Consider the following 26,510-nt stretch of genomic DNA (forward strand, 5'->3'; position numbering starts at 1 on the left):
TCCACAAGTACACAGTTAACCCCATGGAATGGGGTGAGCTCCAGCTTCAAAAGAATGGTTTTGTCATCCCAGCCACATAGAATTGGTCAAGGTGATAGTTGAGTTAACCGTTGTTGAAGAGTCCATCCCAATGTCCAGCTGTTCAAATTATATGCCCATGGGGCTTGTTATTATCCTCACAGAGCAACAAGCACAAAGACTGTCTATACGTGAGCTATTGTGACAATCTCTCTGAAGTTTACTTCAAGTTGTCTAGCTTAGGCAAACAACAAACACTCAAAGACAATCAGACTAGAATTTAACATCCACAAAGGTGTGTTATTGAAACATAATTTTTCTTCCTAAAGTCACCCTCATTTCCTGCCGGAGTCCGGCTCCAGCAGGTCCAGGGGTTCCCAAAGGATGAACGGGGTTAGCGAAAAAGTGAAAATAAAACAAAACAAAAATAAAAATGGACACAGACAACAGCAGTGTTGAACTGGCAGATTTATTGCAGTAAACATGGCATTATATATGCTAGTGATTTCCTTGTAGCATACGTCATCTATGTTTTTCTAACATTATCTAATTTTGAAAACGTTCCTTTGTGTAATTACCCCATAAGGAATAACATGATTGTTTTGTCATAACGTTCCCTCCTGCCCTTTGCTTATTGATTAATTTCTTTTATTGTTTTTATTATGTATCTATGTTTATCTATAATTTATGAAGTATTTGCTTTGCTGTTTTCACGAAAGGTCATTTATCTCTCAACACCTCAAGTGGAACAGTTACAGGGACACGACCTCTTAGTTGTTTCCCTGAATCATTCGTGGTTTTGAAGAACAAAAGTGTTCGCCTGGGTCCTAGGTGCCAGGAAGGGGGCCAAGAGGGCCTTAGAAACCCATGTCTTATACATTCTCAGAGACACAATGGAACCAATGAACCATTCTGTACTTTAACCGACTAGGTTCAATCATCATCTGGAATGCCTCCTGGGGGCCAAGTGGGCCCAGGGGTCAGAGTGACCTGTGTCCATAGATACACTCCTTAGTTACCGGAGTGGGGCTTTCGGATCCATATGTCTCTCCTTCGTTGGCCATCTTTGCTGGCAAATGCATGAGGCTATCCTTCCTGCAAGTAGAGGAGCCTCCATGGGGAATGGCAAGGGCTAAACGCAAGGTCGCACAATTTCTTGCGGAACCTTATTTTCTTCCCTAATGGTTTTTTTTTCCCCCCAGGGGGTCTGCCGAGGGCAATTCCCCAACAGACAATACCCCAGGTACTTTTAAGGCCAAATTACCTAAAAGCGGGAGTACAAGAAGCTTCACTGTCAGTGGGCCGCCCTGCAGTCACCAATCCATCCACAGCCTGGGCTTTGCCACTCAGGCTGGGTAGCTCGGCTTCCAGCAATTTCCAAAGATAGCCAAATTGAGACTAATTCATTTGAAAAACAAGTCTAGTTTTAACAGACTTGGTCTGATTATTTACATAAGCTCAGCAAGAATAGTGATTGACCATATAAATTCTTTAAAACTTGCTTTGCAGGGCACCTGGTTGGTTCAGTCATTTGAGCATCCAACTCTTGATTTTGGCTCAGGTCGTGATCTCATGGTTCCATGGAGCCTGTGCTGACAGCACAGAACCTGCTTGGGATTCTCTCTCCTCTCTCTCTGCCCCTCCCCTGCTCTCTATCTCTCTCTCTCAAAATAAATGAAAGGAAAACTTTTTAAAATATTTTTAAAAATTTTTAAAACTTGCTTGCCAAAATAAACAAACGAACAAAACAAAAAACACAAAATTGCTTTGCTAGAACTTTTCATAAGGAATCTCTAGATTGAACTTTTAATAACGACTTGAGGCCAGATACCAAGCCAATAACTTGCCATCAGATTTGCCTGTAATACCTGTAGATTTGGGTGAATTCCTCTTCTTGAGATACCCCAAATATTCTAGGGTTTCCTCCACCTTCCAGGAAGTGACATTCTTTACTCAGCTAGTAAGGCTGCTGAGAACTCTGTAAGCAAGGTATCCCATGAATATCTCCAAGGAGCTTTATTGACTCTATAAACTCAATCTTAGTTCCTTAAAGCTCCCTGGTCATATCTGAATCTATTCGTGTCTTTCTCAAATATGACATTCTACTCAAAACCTTGGTAATATAACCAATATTTCCCAGGGTGTCCTGTTACAGGGAGAACAGATTTTTATTGAACTTATGCAAATAATTATAATTGCCATGAAAGAAAGAATACTCACTGAGAGTTTCTGGATTCAGGAAGGTTCATATAGGGAGAAAAGTTAAATGTTTCAATATGTTCACAAATGAATATTTTATCATATTTCTATAAGGCATAGATACCTTAAGAGAAAATTTCTTTAAATGTGGAAAAGCAAACATTAGAGAATCAGCAATGTTTCAAGCAAGGTTTATCATCATTTGTTTGACAGTGTTTCCCAAGTCACTTAACATACCAAATAAACAAGCCTAATTAGTGAAAAAAACTTATTTAGAGGCACCTGGGTGGCTCACTCAGTTGAACATACGACTCTTGATTTCAGCTTGGGTCACGATCTCACAGTTAGGTTCATGAGATCAAACCCCACATTGGGCTCCGAGCTGACATCAAGATGCCTGCTTAGAATTCTCTCTCTCCCTCTTTCTCTGCCCCTCCCCTGCTCATGTGCTGGTGCTCTCTCTCTATCTCTGACTCTCAAAATAAACATAAAAAAAAAAAACCCTCAAAGTTCTAAAGCACATGCCTAAATAGGATCATTATCATAACACTCAATATATAATTATCTTTAAAAAAATTATTTTTTAAGTAATCTCTACACCCATTGTGGGGCCAGAACTTACAACCTGGAGATCAAGAGTCACAAACTCGGGGCGCCTGGGTGGCTCAGTCGGTTGAGCGTCCGACTTCGGCTCAGGTCACCATCTTGCGGTCCGTGAGTTTGAACCCCACGTTGGGCTCTGGGCTGATGGCTCAGAGCCTGGAGCCATCAGGCTCCGATTCTGTGTCTCCCTCTCTCTCTGCCCCTCCCCTGTTCATGCTCTGTCTCTCTCTGTCTCAAAAATAAATAAATATTAAAAAAAAAAATTTAAAGAGTCACAAACTCTACTGACTGAGGCAGGCAAGCACCCTTTATTACCTATTTAGCCAAGATGGCAATAAGAGATTCTACACAGAAGTTATATAGTTGTTAGCAAAACTTACCTCCTTTAATATTGGGAAGTTTTAGTTCTCTTAAGTAATCAAAGACCTGATAAAGACAAACATAGAAACTTTCTGTGCAGATAAAGAAAAAAAAACTTTCTTATCAAGAACAGACTGACAATTGAAGAAAATGTCTTTTTTTAAATTTTATTTGAGAGAGAGAGAGAGAGAGAGAGAGAGAATCTTAAACAAGCTGCACCATCAGCACAGAGCTTGACATGGGTCTTGATCCCACAACCTCGGGATCATGACCTGAGCTGAAATAAAAAGTCTGACATTCAACCAAGTGAGCCACTTGGGTGCCCCAGAATCCATTCATTTCAATCTTAGTTTTGACCACAAATAAAATTCTTTACCAAAGTTTTCCCTTCACAAACCTTCTACAATTTTTCTTTTTCACTCAGATTTTGTCCTAAGCCTTTTCTCTCTAAATAACCAGTCTCATTTTAGGACAAAATTACTTTTACCTCAACAAAAATGTAATCTCATTTCTTATATCTTTCTTACACATCTCTTACTTTCCTACATACAGAGTTGCTTTCCTTATTTCCATCAGTCTTACTGACATTTAGAAGAATTTTAACTCTTAGAAACCTTAGTCTCCAGTGAAAATTAAGTAGGAACCAATTGTGAACTGTCTGTTACACTAAGATTCTTTAGATGGCAAATTTATGAACACCTTCATAATTTCTAAAAACATGTTTTTTGTACACTCTTCCAATTAAGTATGAACTGTGTTTGTTAGCAGACCCAAGTACCTTTAGTTTCTCTGTAAGAAGGAGCCAGAAACAGATAAGCCTATGTTTAGTAAATATTTCAGTACTTTATCTCATTTGGAAAAGAATTAGATATCTAATGAGTTCAACCCAATTTATCATTTAACTTAGAAAAACTTTAAAGTTTTGGGTTGCCAAAGATTTTGAAAGCTATAAACTTTTTTATTTATTCAGACTACTTGTTCTTAACAATTAGGAAAACTTTGAGACAGACAAAATCAACCATCATTTTAAGTCATTTTTGTTGACAAATTGCAACTGATACAACATGATTTTAACTAATAAATTCAGGTAGAATAAAAGCTGATTATCTGTGTCACATTCCATGTTGATAACTCCAAAACATATCTATTTTAATTAAACCAAAAATCTTGAATTAGTTTTTATTATTTTTAAAATTTTTTTCAATTTTATTTATTTATTTTGAGAAAGAGAGAGAATCCCAAGCAGGGTTCCAACTCACGAACTGTGAGATCATGACCTGAGCCGAAGTCGCACGCTTAACCGACTGAGCCACCCAGGCGCCCCAACCTTGAATTAGCTTTAATACCAAATGTGTTGTGCCTGTGTCCACTAAAATTCAATTAATTTGTTCCCCACTGTCACTTTTTACTTGAGGCATCTGTGGGGAAATCTGAGGTAAGTGGTTTAAGTTTGGGGAGTCCCTGGATCCCTCCATGGGAATTTGGGAGGTGCTTTAGCTTGAACCTCACGGGAGGGGCCCAACGGCTCAGGGTGCTTTTTGCTTCTTGATAATGAAAGGAGGAGGAGGAGCAGAAGCTGACGATGCCCCAGGCACCAAGGAGGGTAGAGGAGCCAGCTATGGGAGCGGGTGCCCCAGTGGTACAGAAATAGGGGGAGGGGGAGGGGGAGGCGGAGGTGAGAAGGTGCCACCAGAAAGGCCAGAGGCAGATTCAAAGTTTAGAGTAACATCCCTTTTTTCTCTGTCTCTTGTCTCTCTCTCCTGAAAAACAGGGTTTTTGTCTGGTTGCTTTTCAGCTCTCTGTACCTTTTATTTAAATTACGTCCTAATGGACCTTCTTTGGGAAGAGAAGGTGTATTCCCAATCTTCCTGGGCAAAGGTTCAGAAAGAATACACAAGACACACAACTATGACTGAATGAAGCCCAGAGTATCTCCGTTAGCATTTGTTCTTTCCTAAAAGTTGGGGGCTTCACCAACTGAACTGAACACTTCCTAGTTTCTGGTTCCACCCCCAAAGTTGGAGTTTCACTAACTGAACCAAATGGCTTCCTTTTTTAAAAAATATTTTATTTATATTTTAGAGAGAAAGAGAGACAGAGTGCGAGCAGGGGAGGGGCAGAGAGAGAGGGAGACACAGAGAATTTGAAGCAGCCCTAGGCTCTGAGCTGTCAGCACAGAGCCCAACGCGGGGCCCAAACACACAAACCGTGAGATCATGACCCAAGCCGAAGTCGGACGCTCAACTGACTGAGCCACCCAGGCGCTCCCAAATGGCTTCCTAAGAGAACCAAACCAAGACCCCTTGTTTGGAGGCAACTGAATGGGAGGAAGGAACCCAAGAGAGTCATTTAGTGGCCATCTCATCTCTAAATGGTACATGGACCACCAAGCTGTGTTACAGTAAAAGACCACCTTCTTCTTAGTCATAGGTTCCTGCCTATATTCCTTTCACTTATTCAAAATTCAGTCCAGTGGGTTATTTGGTGGGATAGAAATTGAATTTCCCATTATACACACATTTAACATAACACAACCCCCTCCACCTGCACACACACCAAAACAGATCTGTTCCAAATTCCAAATAAATCGACCATTATTCAAGTCCCTTTTAGTTTCTCCTGAAAGCTGTGACTTTCTAACGGGAAACAAAAAAACATGGACAATGAAACAAAAGCACCCAATGCTTCACAAATGAGAAACTTGCATCAGCAGGCACTCCGATGGGCTTATCCGGTCCAGAAGTTTGTCAAGTCCCCCAAATGCTCCTTTCCTTTCCAGTCAAACCAAAAAGCGAAATTGGCAGCTAGTGTCTTCGGGAATCAGCAGGGAGTTTCCCGGAGACAAAAATAGTCTCATCAGCTGTAGGGACAGATCCCTCAGATTTCCTCCTGGACACCAACTAGCCCTGAGAAGCTAACCTCCTGCGGTCCTCCAAGCTACAAGCCCAGGAAACTAAAAGGAAGCCGTGGCCCTCTGCTCTGCCTTAGGATTCGGGGGGGGGGGGGGGGGGGGGGGGGGGCAGGGACCGGATGCCACAGGGGCATTGGTTCCTGAATGGCTTGCCAAAATTTGTTAGTGAATCCCAAATTTGGCTGCCCAGGGCTTGAAAAGTCAATGCTCAAGTGGCACCTGGCAGGCTCAGTTGGTAGAGCATGCAACTCTTAATCTCGGGGTTGTGATTTCAACACTAACATTGGGCCTGGAGGCTAGTTAAAATTTAAAAAAGGAAGGAGAAAAGAAAAGAGAAAAGGAAAGAAAAGAAAAGGCAATACTCAAGAGATGAGTTTTGATTGGAAAGGAATATGAGCTTTCTTCAGGAGGCCAGCCACCTGGGGAGAAGGTGAACTCTTGTCCAAAGGCCAGCTAAGAGGTTCTGCCAGGGATTTTTAAAGGAATTTAGGGCAAGTAATCAGTAAAAGGAGTGCAGTGGTCCATAATATTTCTTGATTACAAGCAGCCCCGATGGTGCCAGCTACAGATATTATTGCAGTGCTCAGAGGTTGTGCAAGGGCGTCTGGTTTCTGTTTCCTCACATGCAGAAGTGCTTTGTTCTTTCTAGGAAAGAATGCATGACATACAGATAAAGAAAGGTTAATCAGTCAGGCTAAGGGTGCTTGATAAAGTTCAAAGACTACTAGGTTGGCTGGAGGGGCCAAGGCAGTTTCAAGAGTATGGGTAGTTGTTTCTTAGTCTTTTCACTTCCGTATGCTTGGTTGGACCACAGAGTATCTTCATCTCTCCTATGGCTCATTTAGGCATAATCATATATTGTATTATAATTTGCTTCCTTTGTACTCTTAGCCCTTGAACAACGCAGGGGTTAGAAGCGCTAACCTCCACATAGATGAAAATCCACACATAACTTTTGACTCTGTTTGGGCTTCTGTTGACTGGAAGCTTTGCTGATAACATAAAAGTCAACACATATTTTATATGTTATATGTATTATATGTTGTATTCTTATAATTATATGTTGTATTTCTTATAATTAAGAAAAGAAAATGTTATTAAGAAAATAATAAGAGAAAACACATTTACAAAATAATAAGAGAAAATAAAAGAAAAGAGAGTAATAAGATGTTACTCTTATTATTAAGAAAATAATAAGAGAAAATACATTTGATACTAAACTGTATCAAAAACAATCTGAGTATAAGTGGACCCATGCAGTTCAAACCTGTGTTGTTCAAGGGTCAGCTGTACTTTATATAATCAGTAAGGTTGTCGTTGCCATGAGGACGGGAAATGTATCATATAAGTTTTTGGATCCAGGACAGAATCTAAATAAGTATAATACTTTTATGTCCATAACCATCAAAGAAAATCCTGTTTTATCCTATGTTTACAATAAAACTTGGGGAAATTTTTAATTAAGCAAGTGCTTTTCAAAAATCTTCTGTGGTTCCCAAACTGCACGCATATAACAGGTGGTCCATCCTAAAAGAACCAATTGCTTGTTTGCCTGTTTTTTTAAAAAAATATTTTAAAACTGTAAAATATAATATTCATATAAGGGAGTGCATAAATACATGTGAAGATTCACAAATGGTTACACATCAATAAGCCTAGTGTTGCCGGGGCTGGAAACTCCATCCCATAGTCCAGTCAAACAGGTTCTTCCCACTCACTGTGTACTCATAAGTTATGTAACATATTTTCTTTTGCTCAACCTTCTAAGACTCATCCATGTTGCTGTATCTTTCCTCTCGTTGAAATTGGTTAGTTTTTTTTGGTTTTTTGTTTGTTTCTTTGTTTTGTTGTGACATAACCCTCAATTGGTTTAGGCACTCTGCTGTTTATGGACATTTGGCTCATTTCCAACTTGGAACCACGAAGAACACTGAATGCCACAAGAACATTTTTGTACTTGTCTTCTGGCGAGGACGATATACAGCTCAGCCGGGAGTTGCTGGGTCATAAACTGTATGCATCTTCAAATCCGCCAAGCGATGCCACTCCCTTTTCGGGTGCACCGACTTACACTCCCATACAGCATTCGAGTTTCCGCTACTCCACAGTTTTGCCAACTTTTTTTGTATGGTAAGACTTTAAAATGTTTGTCCATCAGGCGCGAATTCTAATGTTTTCTTAGGAAAGAAACCTTTCTAAGGAAAACAACAAAAAATCTGTCCCGCCTCCTTGGGATAGGGGGCGCCCGGCTACCGACGGGAGCAACCAACGAGCGGCGCGAGATAGAGCGGCCAGAGCTGGCGCCGCGAGAAGCCGGAAGCGGCGGGACGTCCGGCTGGGCGCCATCTCGCCGTGAGACAGCAGCAGCAGCCGGAGCAGCGCGATGTTGTCGACGGCCGCGGGGTGCTGGGGACCCGGCAGAGACCTGGCGGTGGAGCCCCACAGCGCCGCCGGCCCTTTGGAGATGCGCTTTTCGCCCTACGCTTTCAACGGAGGGTAAAGACCAGAGAGCCGACCTTTCAATCCCCACCGCTTTCGTGCCTGCTGAAGCTTTGGGAGTCGCGGCCGAGCCCGCGTTCCCCGCCGACCGCAGGCCTCCCTCTCCGTGGGTTGCGGAGGGGCAGCTTTGGCCTTAAGTGCTTCACCTTGCAGGCCGGTCACTTGTGCATAGCCTGCTCTTTGTTGCAGTAAGACAGAAGATAGAAACTGAAACCTGGGCTCTGCTACGAAAGAGGTTTAAAAATGGGCCTAACCTCTTAAGGCCTAAATAGGTTTCGCATGTCAAAGGCGAGGCGACAGGTTTAGCGCCTGATGTTAAAAAGCTAGGATTGGTTGGCCACTGTCGTTGGATGCACGGTTGTGTCTGCAGTTGATGGTTCTAATCAAACAGCTTAATCGTTTTCTGTTGTTTTAAATGGAAGGCAGCGTTGGTTGACTAGACTTAGTTTCGTAGATGAGAGCTTGTTAAGAACCGGTTTGGACTATGGGATGGCGTTTTCAGCCCCGGCAACACTAGGCTTATTGATGTGTAACCATTTGTGAATCTTCACATGTGTTTATGCACTCCCTTATATGAATATTATATTTTACAGTTTTAAAATATTTCTTTAAGTTAAGTTTAAGCTTAAGTTCAGGGGAAAAAAAGTCAGAAGAGGGACCCTTTAATATGTGTACTCTTGCATGTTACCTTCAAGTTGTGTTTTTAAAATTAGCTTTATCTTTAGTACTTTTCCTTCATTGTACGCTGAAAGTGTTACTAGCAATGTGGAAGGACCCTGCGTTTAGGACTTGTTAACAATGAAGGGGTGTAAATTGAAGCAGTGGTTGTAGGTTACCAACTAAACTTTGTACACACACCCGATTTGAACAAACAGACGGTTCTTGGACCATATTAATTAATCATGTCTTTATGGATTTGAAACTTTAATGCAGACTTTTGAAATATGTTGGAAAGAGAGTGGAAGTCTCCAATTTTAGCCTCGTTTCTGCCACTGAAGGACAGTGTGGTGTTTGAACAGTGTGGTGTTTCGACTTCTTGAGCCCAGATTTCATTCTCTTTCTTAGCTAGTCATAGTTTAGAGGGAGAATCCGTAGAAAAGCATTTTGTATACTGCAGGCAGTTCTCTTTTTTAATTCTCAGGATAACGGAGTGTTAGGTGGTATTAGCTCCATTTTTACAAATGAGCCAGGCCTCTTGTCATTGCTCTGGTCATAAAGCTGGTGTGCAGTTGAGCCAGGACTTGAATCCATAGCTCGTCGTTGGCCACTGATTTTATGTATGCTTTTACCATTGCACTTCTAAACGCTTTCTGTGATAACGAAGTAGTTACGTCCCAGGATGGGAGGCACATCGTGAGGCAGTTGTAAGAATGACTCTCCAGCGTGTAGAGTACTCATTACTCTTTAACCCCTTGTAATCCAATTTCAGCCATTACTGCTTTAAACATTAGTAACTTGTGACCTTGTGATTATTAAGTTACCTTTCTTCAGTCTTCTTTTTCTGTAGCGCCTGTTGCTGCTGGCTCATGGGCAGCCTTTGCTTTGGCAGAACAAGGCTTAGTTCCATGTCCTTTTTCTACTGTCTCGTTAAATGCAGTTCAATCCCATTATTAGCACTCGCATCTCATTTGCAGAAGGATAATTCCCAAATCTGTTTCCCTAGTTTTACCTCTCATGAGTTCCTCCTTTCTGGCTTCTTAAATGAAACATTTCTACCTGAAATTTTTCCTGTTACCAAAACTCAAGATACTAAAACAAAAAGCTAGCTAATTATTCCTCTCAGTTACCTTTCCTTCTTTATGCTCATAATTATGCCATTGTGCTGCTCCACCAAGTTTAAAATCTTGGATGTCACAATTGCTCTTCCCACTTCTGTCGCATATTGGTAGTTAGAAAAACCATGTACAATTTGTGTGTTTCCTCAGTATCCCCACTTCTTCCGGTACCACTGCTGCCTTTTTACTGCATTAGTCTTTTTTTTTTTTAACAAGCACCATATTTTTTGTTTGTTTGTTTTATTTCGAGAGAGCTTGCATGAGAGAGAGCACGAGGGGGTGTGGGGCAGACAGAGAATCGCCAGCAGGCTCCGTGATGTCAGCACAGAGCCCGACTCGGGGCCCAAACTCACGAACCCGCACGAACCGGAGCCAAAATCAAAAGTCTGACACTCAATCAACTGAGCCACCAGGCGCCCTTCTATTGCTATTGCATTAGTCTTATTGGAGCAGTGCTTTCATCCCCTTTCACGTACTATGTTATTGTCACCGTTGCTTCTTTTTTTTATTAAAAATTTTTTTAATGTTTTACTTATTTTTGAGAGAGTGTGAGCAGGGGAGGGTCAGAGAGAGAGGGAGACACAGAATCTGAAGCAGGCTCCAGGCTCTCAGCTCTCAGCACAGAGCCTCATGTGGGGCTTGAACCCACTGATTGAGAGATCATGACCTGAGCTGAAGTCGCCCGCTTAACCAGCTAAGCCACCAAGGCGCCCCTGTCACAGTGGCTTCTTAAAACTTCACTCCACTTTGCAAATGTAACTGTTCTCATTCCAAAATCTTTAGTTTGGCATTTGGGATTTTCGAAAGTCAGACCCATGTCCCTCACATAAGCCTTATGTTCCTCCACTAGTTCACACGGAACACCTTAGTAAGTTGTTTGAATGTTTATTTGTATTATTACCTGTTTCCCTTTATTCATTGTCCACGTTACCTGAAATGCCATCCTTTTGTACTTCAGAACTTCGGTGCAGATCCCACCTCAGTAAAAAGAATGGATAACATTTTCTCAGTGCTTATGTTCTGTGAGGTACTGTGCTAGGTGCTTTATGTGATCTGTGTCATTTGACTCAGTCATCCTGTAACACAGGAACTGTTACTGCCAACAACTCGAACTTGGGTAATTTGTCTGAGGTCACAGAGCTAGGAAGTGGCAAGGACAGGTCTCCAGTAACTCCAGAGCCCAGGTTCTCAGTGGTCACAATCTACTGCCTCATATATCTATGCCATAGCGATCATAGCTAACACTAGAGGACCAGTTATGTTTCAGGTACTAGTAAAAGGGCTTTGTAATTATTAACTTAATTCTTGCAGAATCCTAGTAAGGTAGTTACTGTTACGATCTCTGATCTATATGAGGACATTGATGCTTTGGGAAGTTGAACAGCTTACCCGCAGTCTCGTATCTAATAAGTGAGAGATCCAGAATTAGAACTGGACAGACTGCTTTGGGAGTTCATGCTCTAGCCTCTTCAGTAAACTGAATCATAAATCATACAGCCACAAAAGAGAAAGTTTGTTCTTTGTTCATTCATTTCCAACAGATATTTGGGTGTCCACTGAGTGGTAGATACTAAATAAGGACTTGGATAAAAAATGAAAAGCATCAAGCCCTTTGAGCTCAGAGAGCTTTTGGTGTGGCACCACTGTCTACACCTGATCCTCATGGCCCTGTTTTGTGATATCAGTACCTTGCACAAGTGGGTATTTAATTTTTTGATGATGTTATGATAATTCAGTGGTTTTTCCGTTACCTTCTGCGAAGTGACCTACGCTTTGACTTAGGCTCGTGTTGTTTTTTAGGGAGTACTTACATTTTTTTTCCTAGACGACTTACAGCCAGGGATCCTTTCCCACTGATCTTTCAACTTTCTTCTGAGTCCTGCTCTTGCTCAAATCTAGTGGGTTTTGTCCAATATGTGCTATGAAGAGCTCTCCTCTAGAGAGGTAGTGTTACCATCCGCAAGTATTCACTAATTTTTGTGTCCCCCCCCCCCCCCCCCCCCCCCCCAGGACTGTATTGGCAATCGCTGGAGAAGATTTTTCAATTGTGGCTTCTGATACTCGATTGAGTGAAGGATATTCAATTCACACCAGGGACAGCCCCAAGTGTTACAGACTGTAAGTAAATATTTCTAAGGACATACTTCCTGGCACCTTGTGATGATTTATTGCTGTAAGAGGTTCCACTTCTAAACAGTTTGTTTCATGAGTTTTTAGATTGCGTGTTTGGAGCTTAGTTTGCATTTTTGTTAGAAAACAGTTTTCTAAATTAGTATTCCCTAATATGATATGCAGTGTTTTTAAAAAAATTTTTAATGTTTGTTTACTATTGAGAGAGAGACAGTATGAGCAGGGAAGGGCAGAAAGAGAGAGGGAGACACAGAAACCGAGGCAGGCTCCAGGCTATGAGCTGTCAGCACAGAGCCGGACGTGAGGCTCAAACTCACAGATTGCGAGATTATGGCCTGAACCGACGTTGGACACTTAACCGACTAAGCCACCCGGGTGCCCCCACATCGCTTTTATTATTAGCATTTTACTATAATGCTTTATTTATTTATAAAATATCTATAAATATTTATAATATTGTAAATATTTTATCACCTAGCTTTGTATTTTTCTGTTAATCCATTACATGTTTTTTAAATCTCCCACTTTTTTTTTTTAACCTGAAATGTTTAATTTAGCCATATCCTAAGCAGTTATATCTGTGAGCCACTGTCTTAAGGACCAGGTATTTTTTTTCTAAAACATAAAAGTGAAGTCATATGCACTGATGACCAATAGTTTGTATTTGACATTTTTGGGAACTGTTACAGTTGGTGGTTAATTCCTAAATTAGGCCACAAGAGCCTCTTAAGCCTGAATTGTAACAGGAATGGATTGATGGGATTTGGGTACCTTGGACAGGGCCTTGTGCTATAAGAAGTAGGTAAAGAGGACTCTGGCTTCTTTCCTGGGTCCAGGGCTAGCACACACCCTACCTAAAGAACAATCAATACCGGTTTTCATCTTCCCAGTTCTCTTCCTGTATTCTTCTTCCATCTTTTGATATTTAATTCATAGTGCATCCATGCTATCTTTTTTCTTCTAAGATGTTTTATAATTTGAAAGTAGTAAATGTCACAGATAAAATTTAAGAACATAACTTTACAAATACCATTCTCTTGCAAGGTTCTGTTCATCTTTGTAATGTTCTGTTTTAATGTGTGTGCTACTGAAGGGAATACCTGGGTTTTTTTTTTTTCCTTTTTATGCAGTACTTTAGGTGTATAGATAGATACAACATTAGTGATTTCATATGTCTCCCTGTCATCCGTCTTTAGCCTTAAATCATACATAGAGCTAAAACTGCCTGTCTGCACTTAATCCCATACCCTGTGGGCTGACTTAGAGCCAAACTTGCCTCTTTCCCACCTGTTTGAGACTCTACATTTAACTTTATTCTTTGCATGCAAACACCCCTTCCTTTGATGTATGTGAAGATTTGGGAAAAGCATCTTGAAGCTCTAAGATTTTGTTCTACCCTATTGGTATTATTAACCCATCTTGTTAGTAAAGGCAGTATAGCTTTATGGGAGCTTGGAGCTCTTTAACTGAGTGCAGTGAGGTTGATTGTAGGGATAGATCAGGAAATGTTGATGCCCCCAGAGGTGTCATTGGTCCCTCTAGTTGGACAGATATGGTTTGTATGAATCCCTCATAAATATCTGAAAGGAAGAGTTTATCATGTGATTTCTCCTATGTTTCTTGATGAGACTGGTGTAGGTTTCCTTATAGATTGATATTAAGATTTAGGAATTTTTGAAACCTGGTTGAATTTGTATGGATATACCAAAATTGAATCACTTCCCCAGTGGTGGGCATTAAATTGTTTTTTGTTTGTTTTGTTTTGGAGAGCCATTAACATAATATGTAACTACACAAGAAAGCCTGTAGTATATTATGTATACTTCACAAGTAAGCCTATAGTGTATCTTTGCAAACTTATGTGAGTAGATTGATGGGATGAATTTATAGCAATGGAATTATTGCATAAAAGTGACATTCACCTAAATTTTTACTGGATACTGCCAAATGGCCCTTCTAAAAAGTTAAATTGATGTATATTTTTGCCCAGTTATTAAGAGTACCCATTTTCAGTGCCTGGGTGGCTCAGTTGGTTGGGCATGCGACTTTGGCTCAGGTCATAATCTCACGGTTTGTGGGTTCAAGCTCCACATCCAGCTGTCTGCTGTCGGCACAGAGACTGCTTCAGATCCTCTGTCTCTCTCTTTCTCTGCCCCTTGCCTGCATTGTCTCTCTCTCAAAAATAAACATTAAAAACGGGGGAGTACCCATTTTCCTAGGCCTTATTAACAGGTTGAAATCATCACCTGTGTAGATTTGGATTTGTGAATGACATGAAGGCTCTTTTCATACATTTATGGTGACTTGCGTCTTTCTTTATATGACTCCTGTAACTTTACCAATCTTTCCATTGCGAGGTTTTTTTTGAGATATAATTGACATGTAACAGTGGTTTCAGGTGTACAACATGATTACATATTTGTGTATGTTGCACCACCATAAGTCCAGTTAACATCTGTCCCCATATTTATTACAGAATCTTTTCTTGTCTTGAGAACTTGTAAGATCTATTCTCAGCAACTTTAAAATATTCAGTACAATGTTGGGCGCCTGGGTGGCTCAGTCAGTTAAGCATCTGACCCTTGATTTCTGCTCTGGTCATGATCTCACGATTTATCAGTTTGAGCACTGACCGTGTGAAGCCTGCTTGGGATTCTCTTTCTCCTCCTCTCTCTGCTCTTCTCCTGATCTCTCTCTCTCTCAAAATAAACTTTTAAAAAAGTTAAAAAAATTCAATGCAATGTTATTAACTATAGTCACCATGCTGTACATTATATCCCACGATGCACTGTGTTAATGCTTTTGATGTTTGTAGGAGCCATTTTATTTCATTTTTTAAGTGTTTATTTATTTTGAGAGAGCGAGAGAGCAAGTGCGCGCGAGCAGGGAAGGGGCAGAGGGAGGGAGAGAGAATCCCAGACACACTCCACACCGGCAGTGCAGAGCCCCATGTGGGGTTTCATCCTAACAACCGTGAAATCATGACCTGAGCTGAAATCAAGAGTTGAATGCTAACCGACTGAGCCACCTAGGTGCCCCTGTAGGAACCCTTTTAGATAAAGGAAGTTAATATAAGACTTTGGTCATATCTACTACAATTTTTTTTTTTTTTTTTACTTTATCATTTTTCTCTATAAAAGTTTTAATTTGACAAAATTTATGAAATTTTTCTGTGAAAGCATTGGGTTGTATCATATTTAAATAGGTGGCTGTCAACCCAAGATTGTATCACCTATGTCTTCTTTAGGCAATTCATACTTTAATTTTTCTGGAAGTCTTTGATTCACCTATAATTTATTTAGGTATGAAATGATGACACTGCCCTCCCGGCGCAACAGAGGGCTAACTAGTCCTGTTACCATTTGGTGAATAACGGGAATAGGGGTTTTATATTTAAAATTGCTGAAGACATGTTTTACTTTACTATCTAACCAGCCCAGTTTCCCGAAATGTGCTCTTTACAGAACAGACAAAACAGTCATTGGATGCAGCGGGTTTCATGGAGACTGTCTTACCCTGACAAAGATTATTGAAGCAAGACTAAAGGTAGATACTTTTGTTACATGTCTGCACTTTAGAAAGTTAGTAATGATTTATTAGATTGTCACTCAGAATAGCTGGAGAAGCTCTAAGTTAGCAGGTGAAACCATAACCTGTTCTAGAAGTGAAATGATACTGTTAATGAAATGATAGCCACACTAAAGTAGCGTAATGTGAAACTGCAGGGTATTTAAAATCTCTGTACAGTATAAAGGAGATATAAAGGCTTATGGAGATAGCCTGGTCAGGGTTTCTTCTGAAGATAATCTTCCTTCAAAAACAAAAATTCTGTGGAGGAGGCAAGCTTTTAGACAGGTGCTTGGTTTGGAGCACCATCAACTGACGTGCTCTCCCTCGTTCACGCATTGGACTCTTAGTTGACAGGATGCGCGGGCAAGAATAGAAATAGATAAGTCAGGAGTTTGGGTGAGAGGCACAACCTAAGCTTTCGCCACCTAACACCTTAGTAGGCTTTAGTTGACAGCCAGCTGAGGAAGTTTGGGCATAGAATAGATGGGGGCGGAAGAGCTGAAAAGGGTGGTATGAGGAGGAAGTGAGGAATGAGGCAAACCAGCCTGTTCTGCAGTTCGTAAAGGGGCTGACACTGTCACTGCCTCCATGTCTCCTGTGCGAGATGGGGAGGTGTGAGGAACAGAGGAGTACTGACTCTTAATAAAAGTAAAGGCACGTCTTGATTTTTATTATGGCCCGTGTATATTAAACAGCACGTAACAAATAATTTCAAGGAGAGTAGGATAGGAGTAATTTAAACTATATTAAAGTGGATTTTATCTGTAATAATAACCAGTAAATACAAACTCTTCTTAGCTGGCAAAAATGCAGGGCTGGTGTAGGATTTAATTTTGCAGGTTATGTGTCATAATTTTATGTAGTTGGTAAGGCCAACCTGGTACATGAAGAAGTTACCAGAGGTGGTCACGTTCTATGTTTGCCTATTAGTGAATAACACTTGAAATTGTATACACTTATGAATGATGTCCTAGGTATTGGAGTATGTAATAAATTTAACAGATACCTGTTTTGGAATAATTTCAAAATTGTTCAGTAAAATACAGAAATGATTTCATTTGGTATTGATCAGTTGTTAATACTTATTTAAATTCTCTACATTGAAAGTTTTATTGACTTACATTTATTGACATATTTATTCGATTCCTGGTGCATATTTTGCAGATGGAACTTACAGTACAAAAGTACACAGACCAGCAGAATAGTGTTGTGTTAACAAAGTATAACAAGGAGCAGGGAATTCACCTTAATTACACAATCCTTGAAATTTCTCTTTCATGTGTTATTACATAAATGATGCAGTGATTATACTGTTGATGCTTGATTTTGAAATGAAATGAAGATTTTTTTCTAATCTTCCGTATTTAGCTATTGTTATTTTGGTCTGTGTTCTTAGGTAAATCTTTGGAGATGTTTGCTATGTGGCTGATAAATTGGTGAACTCATTTTATGTTTGAAATTTTTGTAGAATTTCTCTATTGGATAATTTAGGATTCCCTAAGAGTGAATAAAGCTAGGATTCAAAATCACTGAAAGGTTTGTTTTGGATACTTCTGGTCTCTGCTATAGATGCTTTAAGGAGCAGGACCACTTCCCTGTACTAGAATCATGCAGAGTAAGGGTCCTGCCCTCATGTCTTCTGTTCTCATAGATACCTCCTTTGCAAACAGAAGGACTTCTATCTGGGTCTGATCAAAGGTCAGCAAATTTTACCTATAAAGGGCCAGATAGTAATTATTTTCAGCTTTATGGGCCATTTGATATCTGTGGTAACTATCAGCTCTGCTGTTGTAATGCACGAGGATGTATAGATAATATGTAATGAAAAAATATGTTTTAATAGAGCTTTATTTACAGAAACAGTTGTTGGGCTGGATTTTGTCCATGGACTGTACAGTTTGCTGACCCTGGTCTAGAGGCAGAGTAAAGGAGAGCCGGATTTAAAACACCCTCCCAGGTCACTGTAGAAACATATTATGTGTGCATTTGCTCTTGAATTAGCAGTTCCTGAGATATGGATGGCGTGGAGAATAGAGTCTTTAAATCAGACAACTGAGGAAAATTTAGCATTCTTTCCCTTAATTTTTATAGCCCCCAAAATGGCATGATACAATAAATTATTATTTTGTCTTAGTATGTTTGTGTGATCTTGAAAGAAATAGACATCGTTTCACCAAGATTTGCATTCATCCTTTAATTTACAATTCCTTGTTCATGTCTGTAATATATTCTGCCTCTCCGTGCCTGTTACTTTCATTAATAATTGCAGATGTATAAACATTCCAATAACAAGACCATGACTACAGGGGCGATTGCTGCAATGTTGTCTACAATCCTCTATTCAAGGCGCTTCTTTCCATACTATGTTTACAACATCATCGGGGGACTGGATGAAGAAGGTAGAATTCTCGTTCTGGAAAATGAAGGGGGGTGGCATTTTTTAGATACGTATGTTTCCCTCTAGAGTTGAAAAGAATAATAAATAGCATCTTGCCCAACACTTTTATTTTCTGTTAATTAAAGCAGTAAGGAACTGAAGCTTAAAGGGGAATAAAGAGATGATCCAAAGACACACCACAGGTTGTGTACTAAAACTCTAGTAATGACTGTTAGGCATGCTGTTCCTTTACTGTTTACTGAATATCTTGCAGGAGTTCAGTAGTAGATAATTAGCATTTTAATCCCGTGGAAAATATCTGACTTGGAGGAGCTTGACCTTATGATTCTACATAACAAATGTATTTGACTTAAGTTGTTAAAACTGATGCCTTAAAAGAAATGTATGCATTTCCAACAGTGTTTTCAGAACAATCTGAAACACCTCTTTGATTTTCTGTCAGTCAGACCAGGAGGGCCTAAGAAAATCAGTCTCGTTACTTGACATGTCCATCCTGTTTTTGATCTAAAGCTGTATTACGCAGCAGGGACACGGATGGTTTTCACCAGGTTTCATTTGGATTGACTTTCGGTTGCTTCCAACAACCAGATGCTATACTAGCTCTCAGGACAGATCTGTGCCACCATTTACAGTAGTCCATTGAAGAAAGAAGTTCTAGAGATGTTTGGCTGAGAACAACGTATTGAAATATCTCTACAGAGAGGAAAACTTTCTGGATAGTAGGGAGTTGGGCTCCTCTCCTACTCTCCCCACTTTTTACTCCTGTCCCTTCTGTTCCATGGGCTCTTCCTTTGTTTTCCCTCTGTCTTAACAGCTGCCCACATAAATGGCCCCTGAGAGCACTCTGGTCATTTTACCCACCATGGTTTAGATGTAGACAAATTAGGGTGACAATTTATTTCGAGTCTTTCAGCCTTCCTTGAAAGTAAGACAGAATATAAAGCATAGAAACAGCCAATAAAAATTCATTCCCCTTAACAAGTTAATTAAATTCTAGCCACAGATTAGCTTGCCTAGCCCAGCCTGCTGGACACTTTTTTTTCACCTAAATTATGTCTGACTTGAATGTCAGATCAATAAATTCAGGTTTTAGCAACATTAGTCATAGCTATCATTGAATTTTAGCATGCCAGACAATGTCCTTTGAGTTTTACTGAGAGTCAGAGGCTAATTTGGGAACGCTCACATCTACTGAAGGGCAAAGCTAAGGTTTGGGTTGGATCTGTTTCTCGAGTTCAAAGCCCTGTTCTCTGATGTTTTGGTGGTATTGTCAGGCATTTCTGTCTTTTATAATCTTGTCTGCTTTGATTGTCCTTTAATTTAATTTCACTTCTTAGAGGAATTTGTGTAGTAAAGCAGTCTTTTTTGTCTGTTCCCCCAAGACACTTTAGCTTTTACCATGCTTTCCTGTTTTCTTGGTTTATTTCCTTGCTTTGGTGGTGTGTATCTCTCAAGAGATTTCTGGAAAAAGAAATCCGGAGAACTTGTTTTGAGACTTTGCTTTTATTCTGGTGTTCTGCAATTTTATAGTGATACCCTTTGTACAAGATCTTTTCCCTATTTGTGTCTTCTCCTGTTCACTTCCCCACTGTCTCGACAATCACCTGGATTGTGATCTTCTATTTTATTATAATTCTTCCCTGGCATATTGTCCATCTCTTTGTCTTTTTCTTCTCTGAAGATTTCCTCAGGTTTAGATTTTATCCTGTACTACATTCTTACTTCTGCTGTCATTAATTTCCAAGAACTTTTCCAATTCTCTGGCTTCCTTATTTTTTTTCTCTAAGTATGTTCTCATTAGATGTACTCCCCTTGATATTTTCTTGTGATCTCCCCATTTTATTGGATTAATTTTTTTCATTTTATTTTTGACTTCTGTTTTCTATGTTGGAGGCTTCCTTCAAATTTCCGTTGATTTTTGGCCATTCATTCTTATTGAAGAATGGTAGGCCAAAATCTGCGTAAAGGGTGGTATTGGCCTGTCAGTTTTCCATTTACTGCCCTGTACCCAGACTGCACATATGCCAGGTGTCCCCAAGTCCAGGGTACCTGGGACCTTGTTTCCAGTTTTTCTTTTTTGTGGAGGTGGAGACTTGGAGAGCAGTATTCTTTAGTGAGACCTTTAGGGTAGTTGGGTCATTGGCTGTCCTTCAGGACACTGGGGTCAATGGCTAAATTAGGACAGTGGGATCAATAGTTACCCTTCAGGACACTGGATCGAACAGCTGCCCTTCAGGATCGCCAGGCGAGTAGCTGTCTTCTTGGACCTCTGTGCCTTTAACTCTCTAGTTGCAGTCATACTTTAAAAATTTTTCCACCCAAAAGTAATAATGGCTTTAGTTTTTCTGTAACAAAAACAATAGTAGTTGCAGAAGTTTCAAATAGTACTGGAAGAGAGAAAAATGAAAGTAGTTATCCCCTCAAAGCCTATATTTAGAGTTAATTACAATTAAACTTCCAGTAAACCTGCTTACAGGTATCTTGGTAGTCATACGTGTTTGTGCACTTTACAAGTAGAATATGGTGTATGCATCTTTATGTTGGATGTATTGTCATGGAGATCGTTTTATGCTAGTGAATAAAGATGCGTAATGACTCAGTGACTTACATAGGGTACAGCTACACTGCAGTTTGCCTCCCAGTCCTCTGCAGGTCATTTAGGTGGTTTCCAGTTTTCCTTAATCTAAGCAATGTGATGAATGTCTTTGTACATACAGTTTTGTATACTTTTTCTTTTCTTTTTTTTAAATTTTATTTTTTTAAACTTACATCCAAATTAGCATATATTTGTATACTTTTTCAACCGTGCGTACTTCCCTGGAAAAAATTCTCAGAAGTTGTGTGTCTGGGTCAGAGGATATATGTTTTTGGCATTTTGATGCCATCACTAGTTTGCCCTTCGGAAAAGACCACCAGTGGACCCTCCTGGCAGCGGGGGCATGAGTACCTGGGGTTCTTTGGGCATCCTTACTACTCTTAAAGATCTTTACCCAATAAATATTTTATTATTTTAATTTATATGTAATTTTTGTGTGCTGAAGTTGGGCATTTATTTGTGTTTTTTGATCTTTGCTTTTCTTCTTTGGAGACTGACCTGTGTGTTAACCTTTGCTTATTTCCTTATTTGCAGGTTAGTCTTTTTAAAAAATTATTTATAAGCATGCCATCTAACTGTGTCAACTCTGTAATATCCGTGGTGGTGGTGTATCTCTCACCATTCTTGCCTCCCAAGAATGTTCTTTGTCTCTTACATTTTGGGGGTTGTCTACCTGTGCAGCATTTTCTGAAGTTCGTATGGTGCAATCTGTTGGTCTTTTCTTTGTGGCATTGAGTGTCCTACTTTGTTAGACTCCCCCATCCAAGGTTTTCTTTCTAGCACTTGTTTTGACTTTATTTTTTTACATTGAAGCCATGGTGCTTTTTTAAAGAATTATTTTGGTGAGGAAAAGCACTCTACAGATAAGATTCATGCCATTCTGCTCTCGTGTTACAAAAGTCTCTTTTGCCTTTGCTAAGTGGGAAGGTCTTCGAAATTCTGGTCTTCGACTTATTCTGCTCTTGTTTTTCTCAACTCCATGGCGTATGGTTTTTCTGAAATTGGTTCTGCCTTTAGTTGAAATTTTTGGGCCTCGTTTTACTTGTGGCCTGTTGGCCTTCTGAGAGAGATTGTTGTTCTTTTTTGGCTTTGTACTTCCTGTCCCTTTCTTTGCGTGTTGAAGTTAGTGAACTGCCCACTGTGATCTCAATCTTGTCCCAAGCTTGCTTCCAACAAAAACACTTAACCTGGGGGTCTCCTGAGTGACTTCAGCACCTTACATACTGCCTTCTCAGCAGAGAATTGTAAGTAATTGTGCAACAGAAAAACTACACAGAGCTACGGGTGGCAGATGTCCATGGGTAGGAAGAAGACTGTCCTTATCCCACATCTCCCAGGTGAGCTACTGAGGTGCTTCATTTCTGGCGTAATGTGTTTTAGAGATCAGTTATATCACTTTAAAGTCATACCTTGTCAAATGATCCATGATTTTTCACACCCAAAACACAGGGAATTTTTTGTTTTTTTTATTTGACAGAGTGTGTGCACTGGCGAGCAGGGGAGAGGAGAGGCAGTGAGAGACGGAGGGAGGGAGAGAGGGAGGGAGGGAGGGAGAATCTCAAGCAGGCCGCACGATCATCATGGAGCCCGATGCAGGGCTTGATCCCATGAGCCTGGGATCATGACCTGAGAGCTGAAACCAAGAGTCAGACACTCAGCTAACTGAGCCACCCAGGCACCCCCAAAACAGCTGTTTTTAAAAGGCCTTAAAAAAAATTACGGTGACATGTGTGCTTTGTAACAGATTCAGTACCTAAGCATATAAGTGATTCCCTTCTTTTCTTGCCTTCAGTCGCACGAAGATAACTACAGTTTTCAGTTTATCTTGCCATACTTGTTTGTGTGCTTATATAAATATGTTATATGCTTTTTTTTATTGCTTTTTTTTATGCCTATAATAGGAAATAGGATTCTGTTATACACATTATAGAGTTATTCATTTTACATTGTCTGGCGGTTATGTCCCCAGTCCCATCTTCCTCTTCCATACCGGTTTTTGCTAATGGATTTTAGGTTGCTTAGAAATTTTTGCTCTTTTAAGAGAGACAGAATAAGCCTTCTTAGGGGTATATCCTGTTCTACAAGTTAGATTGTTACTGGGTCATTGGGTGCATGCTTTATATTTTGATAGATTCTCTTGCCAGATTGCTCTTTAAAAAGGCATAGCAATTTATGCACGCTTCAGGAGAGCCTGAGAGGCCCATTTATCCTTACACTGATAGTACTCTGCAACTGTTGTTAAGAATGGGTACATTCAGGGGCGCCTGGGTCCCTCAGTCGATTAAGCATCCTACTTCAGCTCAAGTCATGATCTTGTGGTTTGTGAGTTCGAGCTCCACATTGGGCTCAGAGCCTGGAACCTGCTTCGGATTCCATGTCTCCCTCTCTGTCTGCCCCTCCCCCTCTTGCACTCTGTGTCTGTCTCTCAAAAAAAAAAAAAAAAAAAAAAAAAAAAAATATATATATATATATATATATAAATAAAAGAATAGGTACATTCAAACTCTGGTGTTGTGTTTTGTTTGCAAAAGTGTTTCTTAACTCTGGTAGTACAAAGCAATGTTTATGTTTCAGGCAGAACTAACTTTTTGCATGTGGCATTTGTGTTTTTCTGACAATTTTCCTGTATTAAATCAGTTTTTTTATGGTGTTGATGCTAAAGGTGCTTACTGTTTAAAAACACAGTAAGTTTTCCTTGTGACTGTTCACATTTAACAGTAGTAGAATTTTAAACTCAGGTCTATGCTAGAACAACACTGGCATTTTTTAGGAATGTGGTGAGGAGCTTGGTGCAGAACTCAGAGCAGGACCTATGACTGCTAACCAGTGTGCCTGTGAGACCACGTACATATTGGGATCCACTGGGTGGTGATTGGCGATGTCAGCTTGACGAGAGCCTGAAGCTCCAGGTGGCCAACACGCCATAAGGAGACCAGAGTGGGCAGGTGTACCTCTGACTCCCTTGTGAGTGGAGGCGAGCAGACTGCTGGGTTAACAGTGAATGTGGCTGAAATTTTAGCTAAGTTCATAGTCCGTTTTGTGCCACACTTTGTGTCACACTGGATCTATTTTCACGGTGATTTGGAATGGTAGTCAGGATGCCTCCTTATGGAAACTGTTTTATTCTTTCAGGGAAGGGAGCTGTGTACAGCTTTGACCCAGTAGGGTCCTACCAGAGAGACTCCTTCAAGGCCGGCGGCTCAGCAAGTGCCATGCTACAGCCCCTGCTCGACAACCAGGTAAGGAGGCTGCATCCGTGTTGCTGTGACATTAACACAAAGTGCCTTCCTCTGAGTTCTCCTGTTCACCGGCTCAGGAGAGTGGAGAAATCAAGGGTTTCTTGTGCATCGCTGTTGTTTTTGGTGTGCTGATTTGCCCTACCCAGACCTTCTTGTGTCTCTGTGTTCTGCTGGCTCTCTTGTGGCCTCTCACCTACTCTGTAGTGTCTTCCCCTGATATCGTGACTTCCGGGTCTCCTGTGTCTACAATGGTCGGCCATGTTTTCAGTTCTCCTCTTGCCACCTTACCTGAAGCCTTGCAAATATCTTTTTCCCCATATTCACCATTTGTTTGTCACCTAATTTTATATTCTAACTCCCAAGTACATTTTTAATTTGCCCCCTTTCCTCTTATCGTTGCCTGAAATCAGGCCTGTATTTCCCATCATCCTTTCTGCCGCCAAGCTTACTTCTTTGTGTTTCTGAAATATGTGTGTACAGTTACTCGTGCATATTACTTATCTTCCTCATCACCCGTCACTCCACTTCCACCTAGACCTTTGGTGTGGTGTGTCTGTCCTGTCACCAGGCCTTTGGGCATAGCACACCCTGGATCTGGAGTGTTACTCCTCTCTGACTCTGGTTTATCCTTCACACTCTGTACCCAAGTGTGTCTTCTGACGAAGCCTCTCTCTTCAGGGAGACTTAGTTATGGCTGCTAGGGATTCTCGTGGCTCTTTTTTGTTTTTCTTAGTGGTAGCACATCGTATAATGGTACTCTGCTTTCATATGTCCACCTCTCTAGGTGATGTGTGCTTCTCAGGAGCAGCAGCTTTGTCTCAGTGAACATTTGTCAGGTTTTAGGAATGTATAATTTAGCCAGGTCTGGAAGCATTTCAGTTGAGAGATATTTTAAATGTATGTGATGTATTCATGATGAATCCTTAGATACGTGAAGGCACTGGGGAGGCTTGAACCACCTTTGTACTGTCACGTGATGCCTCATTCAAGTTTCCTGTCCCACCAGGTTGGTTTTAAGAACATGCAGAATGTGGAGCATGTCCCACTGTCCTTGGACAGAGCCATGCGGCTTGTGAAAGATGTCTTCATTTCAGCGGCAGAGAGGGACGTGTACACTGGGGATGCACTCAAAATCTGCATCGTGACCAAGGAGGGCATCAGGGAGGAGACCGTTCCCCTGAGGAAGGATTGATTTGTGTGCTGTTATCATTAATCACTTCACAACTGGTTAATTTTGTATCTTGGAACTATTGGACTGATGTATTAAATAAAACCTGAAGTAATTATTCTAAGCAGGACAGATCTAGAAAGTATAATTTCGTTTTCCTTTCCTTTTCTTCATTCTTCTCATATTTTTCTGTCTTCCAGAGCTATTTTTGTATTTTAATTATTTTTTTTTTTTGATTAAAAAAAATAAGTTTTTTAAGTAAGCTCTATGTCCAGCATGGGGCTTAAGCTCACGACCCCAAGATCAAGAGTTGTACATTTCCCCGACTGAGCCAGACAGGTGCCCAAACAGGTCATGTCACTTTTTCCCTATATTTATGAGCAAGAAATTAATCTGGAAAAGATGACTGTTTTGATCAGCTTATCATTGCGTGATGGCCAGCCTATCTTATGAAGAGGGTTTTTGGAATTGATTATAAAGTCCACCCAGCTTTCTTTAAAGGGTAGATTACCTTTAAACCACTGCTTTTATCAGTTTTATTAATGAATGTAGAGGGAAATGGAAGATCTTAAGATAGTCCCTGGGCATGTTAAACGGTCTGAATGACTGGGAGAAAAATCTGCAAATCAACCAGCATAGAAGAAAATTACAAAAGTAAATAGCCCCTTAAATGAGCTTTAGCCAGTAATCAGGAAGAATTTTTATAAACACTTTAAGAATATTAAATCCGAAGGGCACCTGGGTGGCTCTGTCGAGCCAGTTGAGCGTCTGACTCTTGGTTTGAGTTCAGGTCATGATCTCCCAGTTCCTGGGATTGAGCCCCACGTCGGGCTCTGTGCTGACAATGCAGAGCCTGCTTGTGATGCTCTCCCTCTTTCTGCCCCTGCCCTGCTTGTGCTGTCTCTCAAAATAAACATTTAAAAAATATGTTAAATCTGAGACCTAAATCTTGATAGAGCTAATATAAAATACATTTTATCTCCATTACATGTAATGCTGGAGCAGTTTCTTTGGTGTGAACAAGTCCGATGATACGGTGTAACC

General features: G+C 40.5%; 1 protein-coding gene across 1 annotated transcript; it reads left to right on the forward strand.

Moving 5' to 3' along the window:
* The first annotated feature begins 8,413 nt into the window (after positions 1-8,413).
* On the forward strand, positions 8,414-25,598 carry PSMB1 (proteasome 20S subunit beta 1). Its single transcript, XM_019412837.2, has 6 exons — positions 8,414-8,587; positions 12,376-12,483; positions 15,960-16,041; positions 18,335-18,464; positions 24,192-24,298; positions 25,305-25,598. The coding sequence occupies exons 1-6, from the start codon at positions 8,475-8,477 to the stop codon at positions 25,488-25,490; spliced, it is 726 nt and encodes a 241-aa protein (XP_019268382.1). The 5' UTR covers positions 8,414-8,474; the 3' UTR covers positions 25,491-25,598.
* Positions 25,599-26,510: the final 912 nt, after the last annotated feature.

The sequence above is a fragment of the Panthera pardus genome, unplaced genomic scaffold, assembly GCF_024362965.1.
Source record: "Panthera pardus isolate Hobbes unplaced genomic scaffold, ASM2436296v1 HiC_scaffold_17, whole genome shotgun sequence".
NCBI lineage: Eukaryota > Metazoa > Chordata > Mammalia > Carnivora > Felidae > Panthera > Panthera pardus.

Excerpts from the sequence above, each read along its gene's own strand:
- PSMB1 (XM_019412837.2), top strand. The coding sequence starts at position 8,475 with ATGTTGTCGACGGCCGCGGGGTGCTGGGGACCCGGCAGAGACCTGGCG. Across the intron at positions 8,588-12,375 it reads CCCTACGCTTTCAACGGAGG|GACTGTATTGGCAATCGCTG; the intron begins GTAAAGACCAGA and ends CCCCCCCCCCAG. Across the intron at positions 16,042-18,334 it reads TTATTGAAGCAAGACTAAAG|ATGTATAAACATTCCAATAA; the intron begins GTAGATACTTTT and ends TAATAATTGCAG.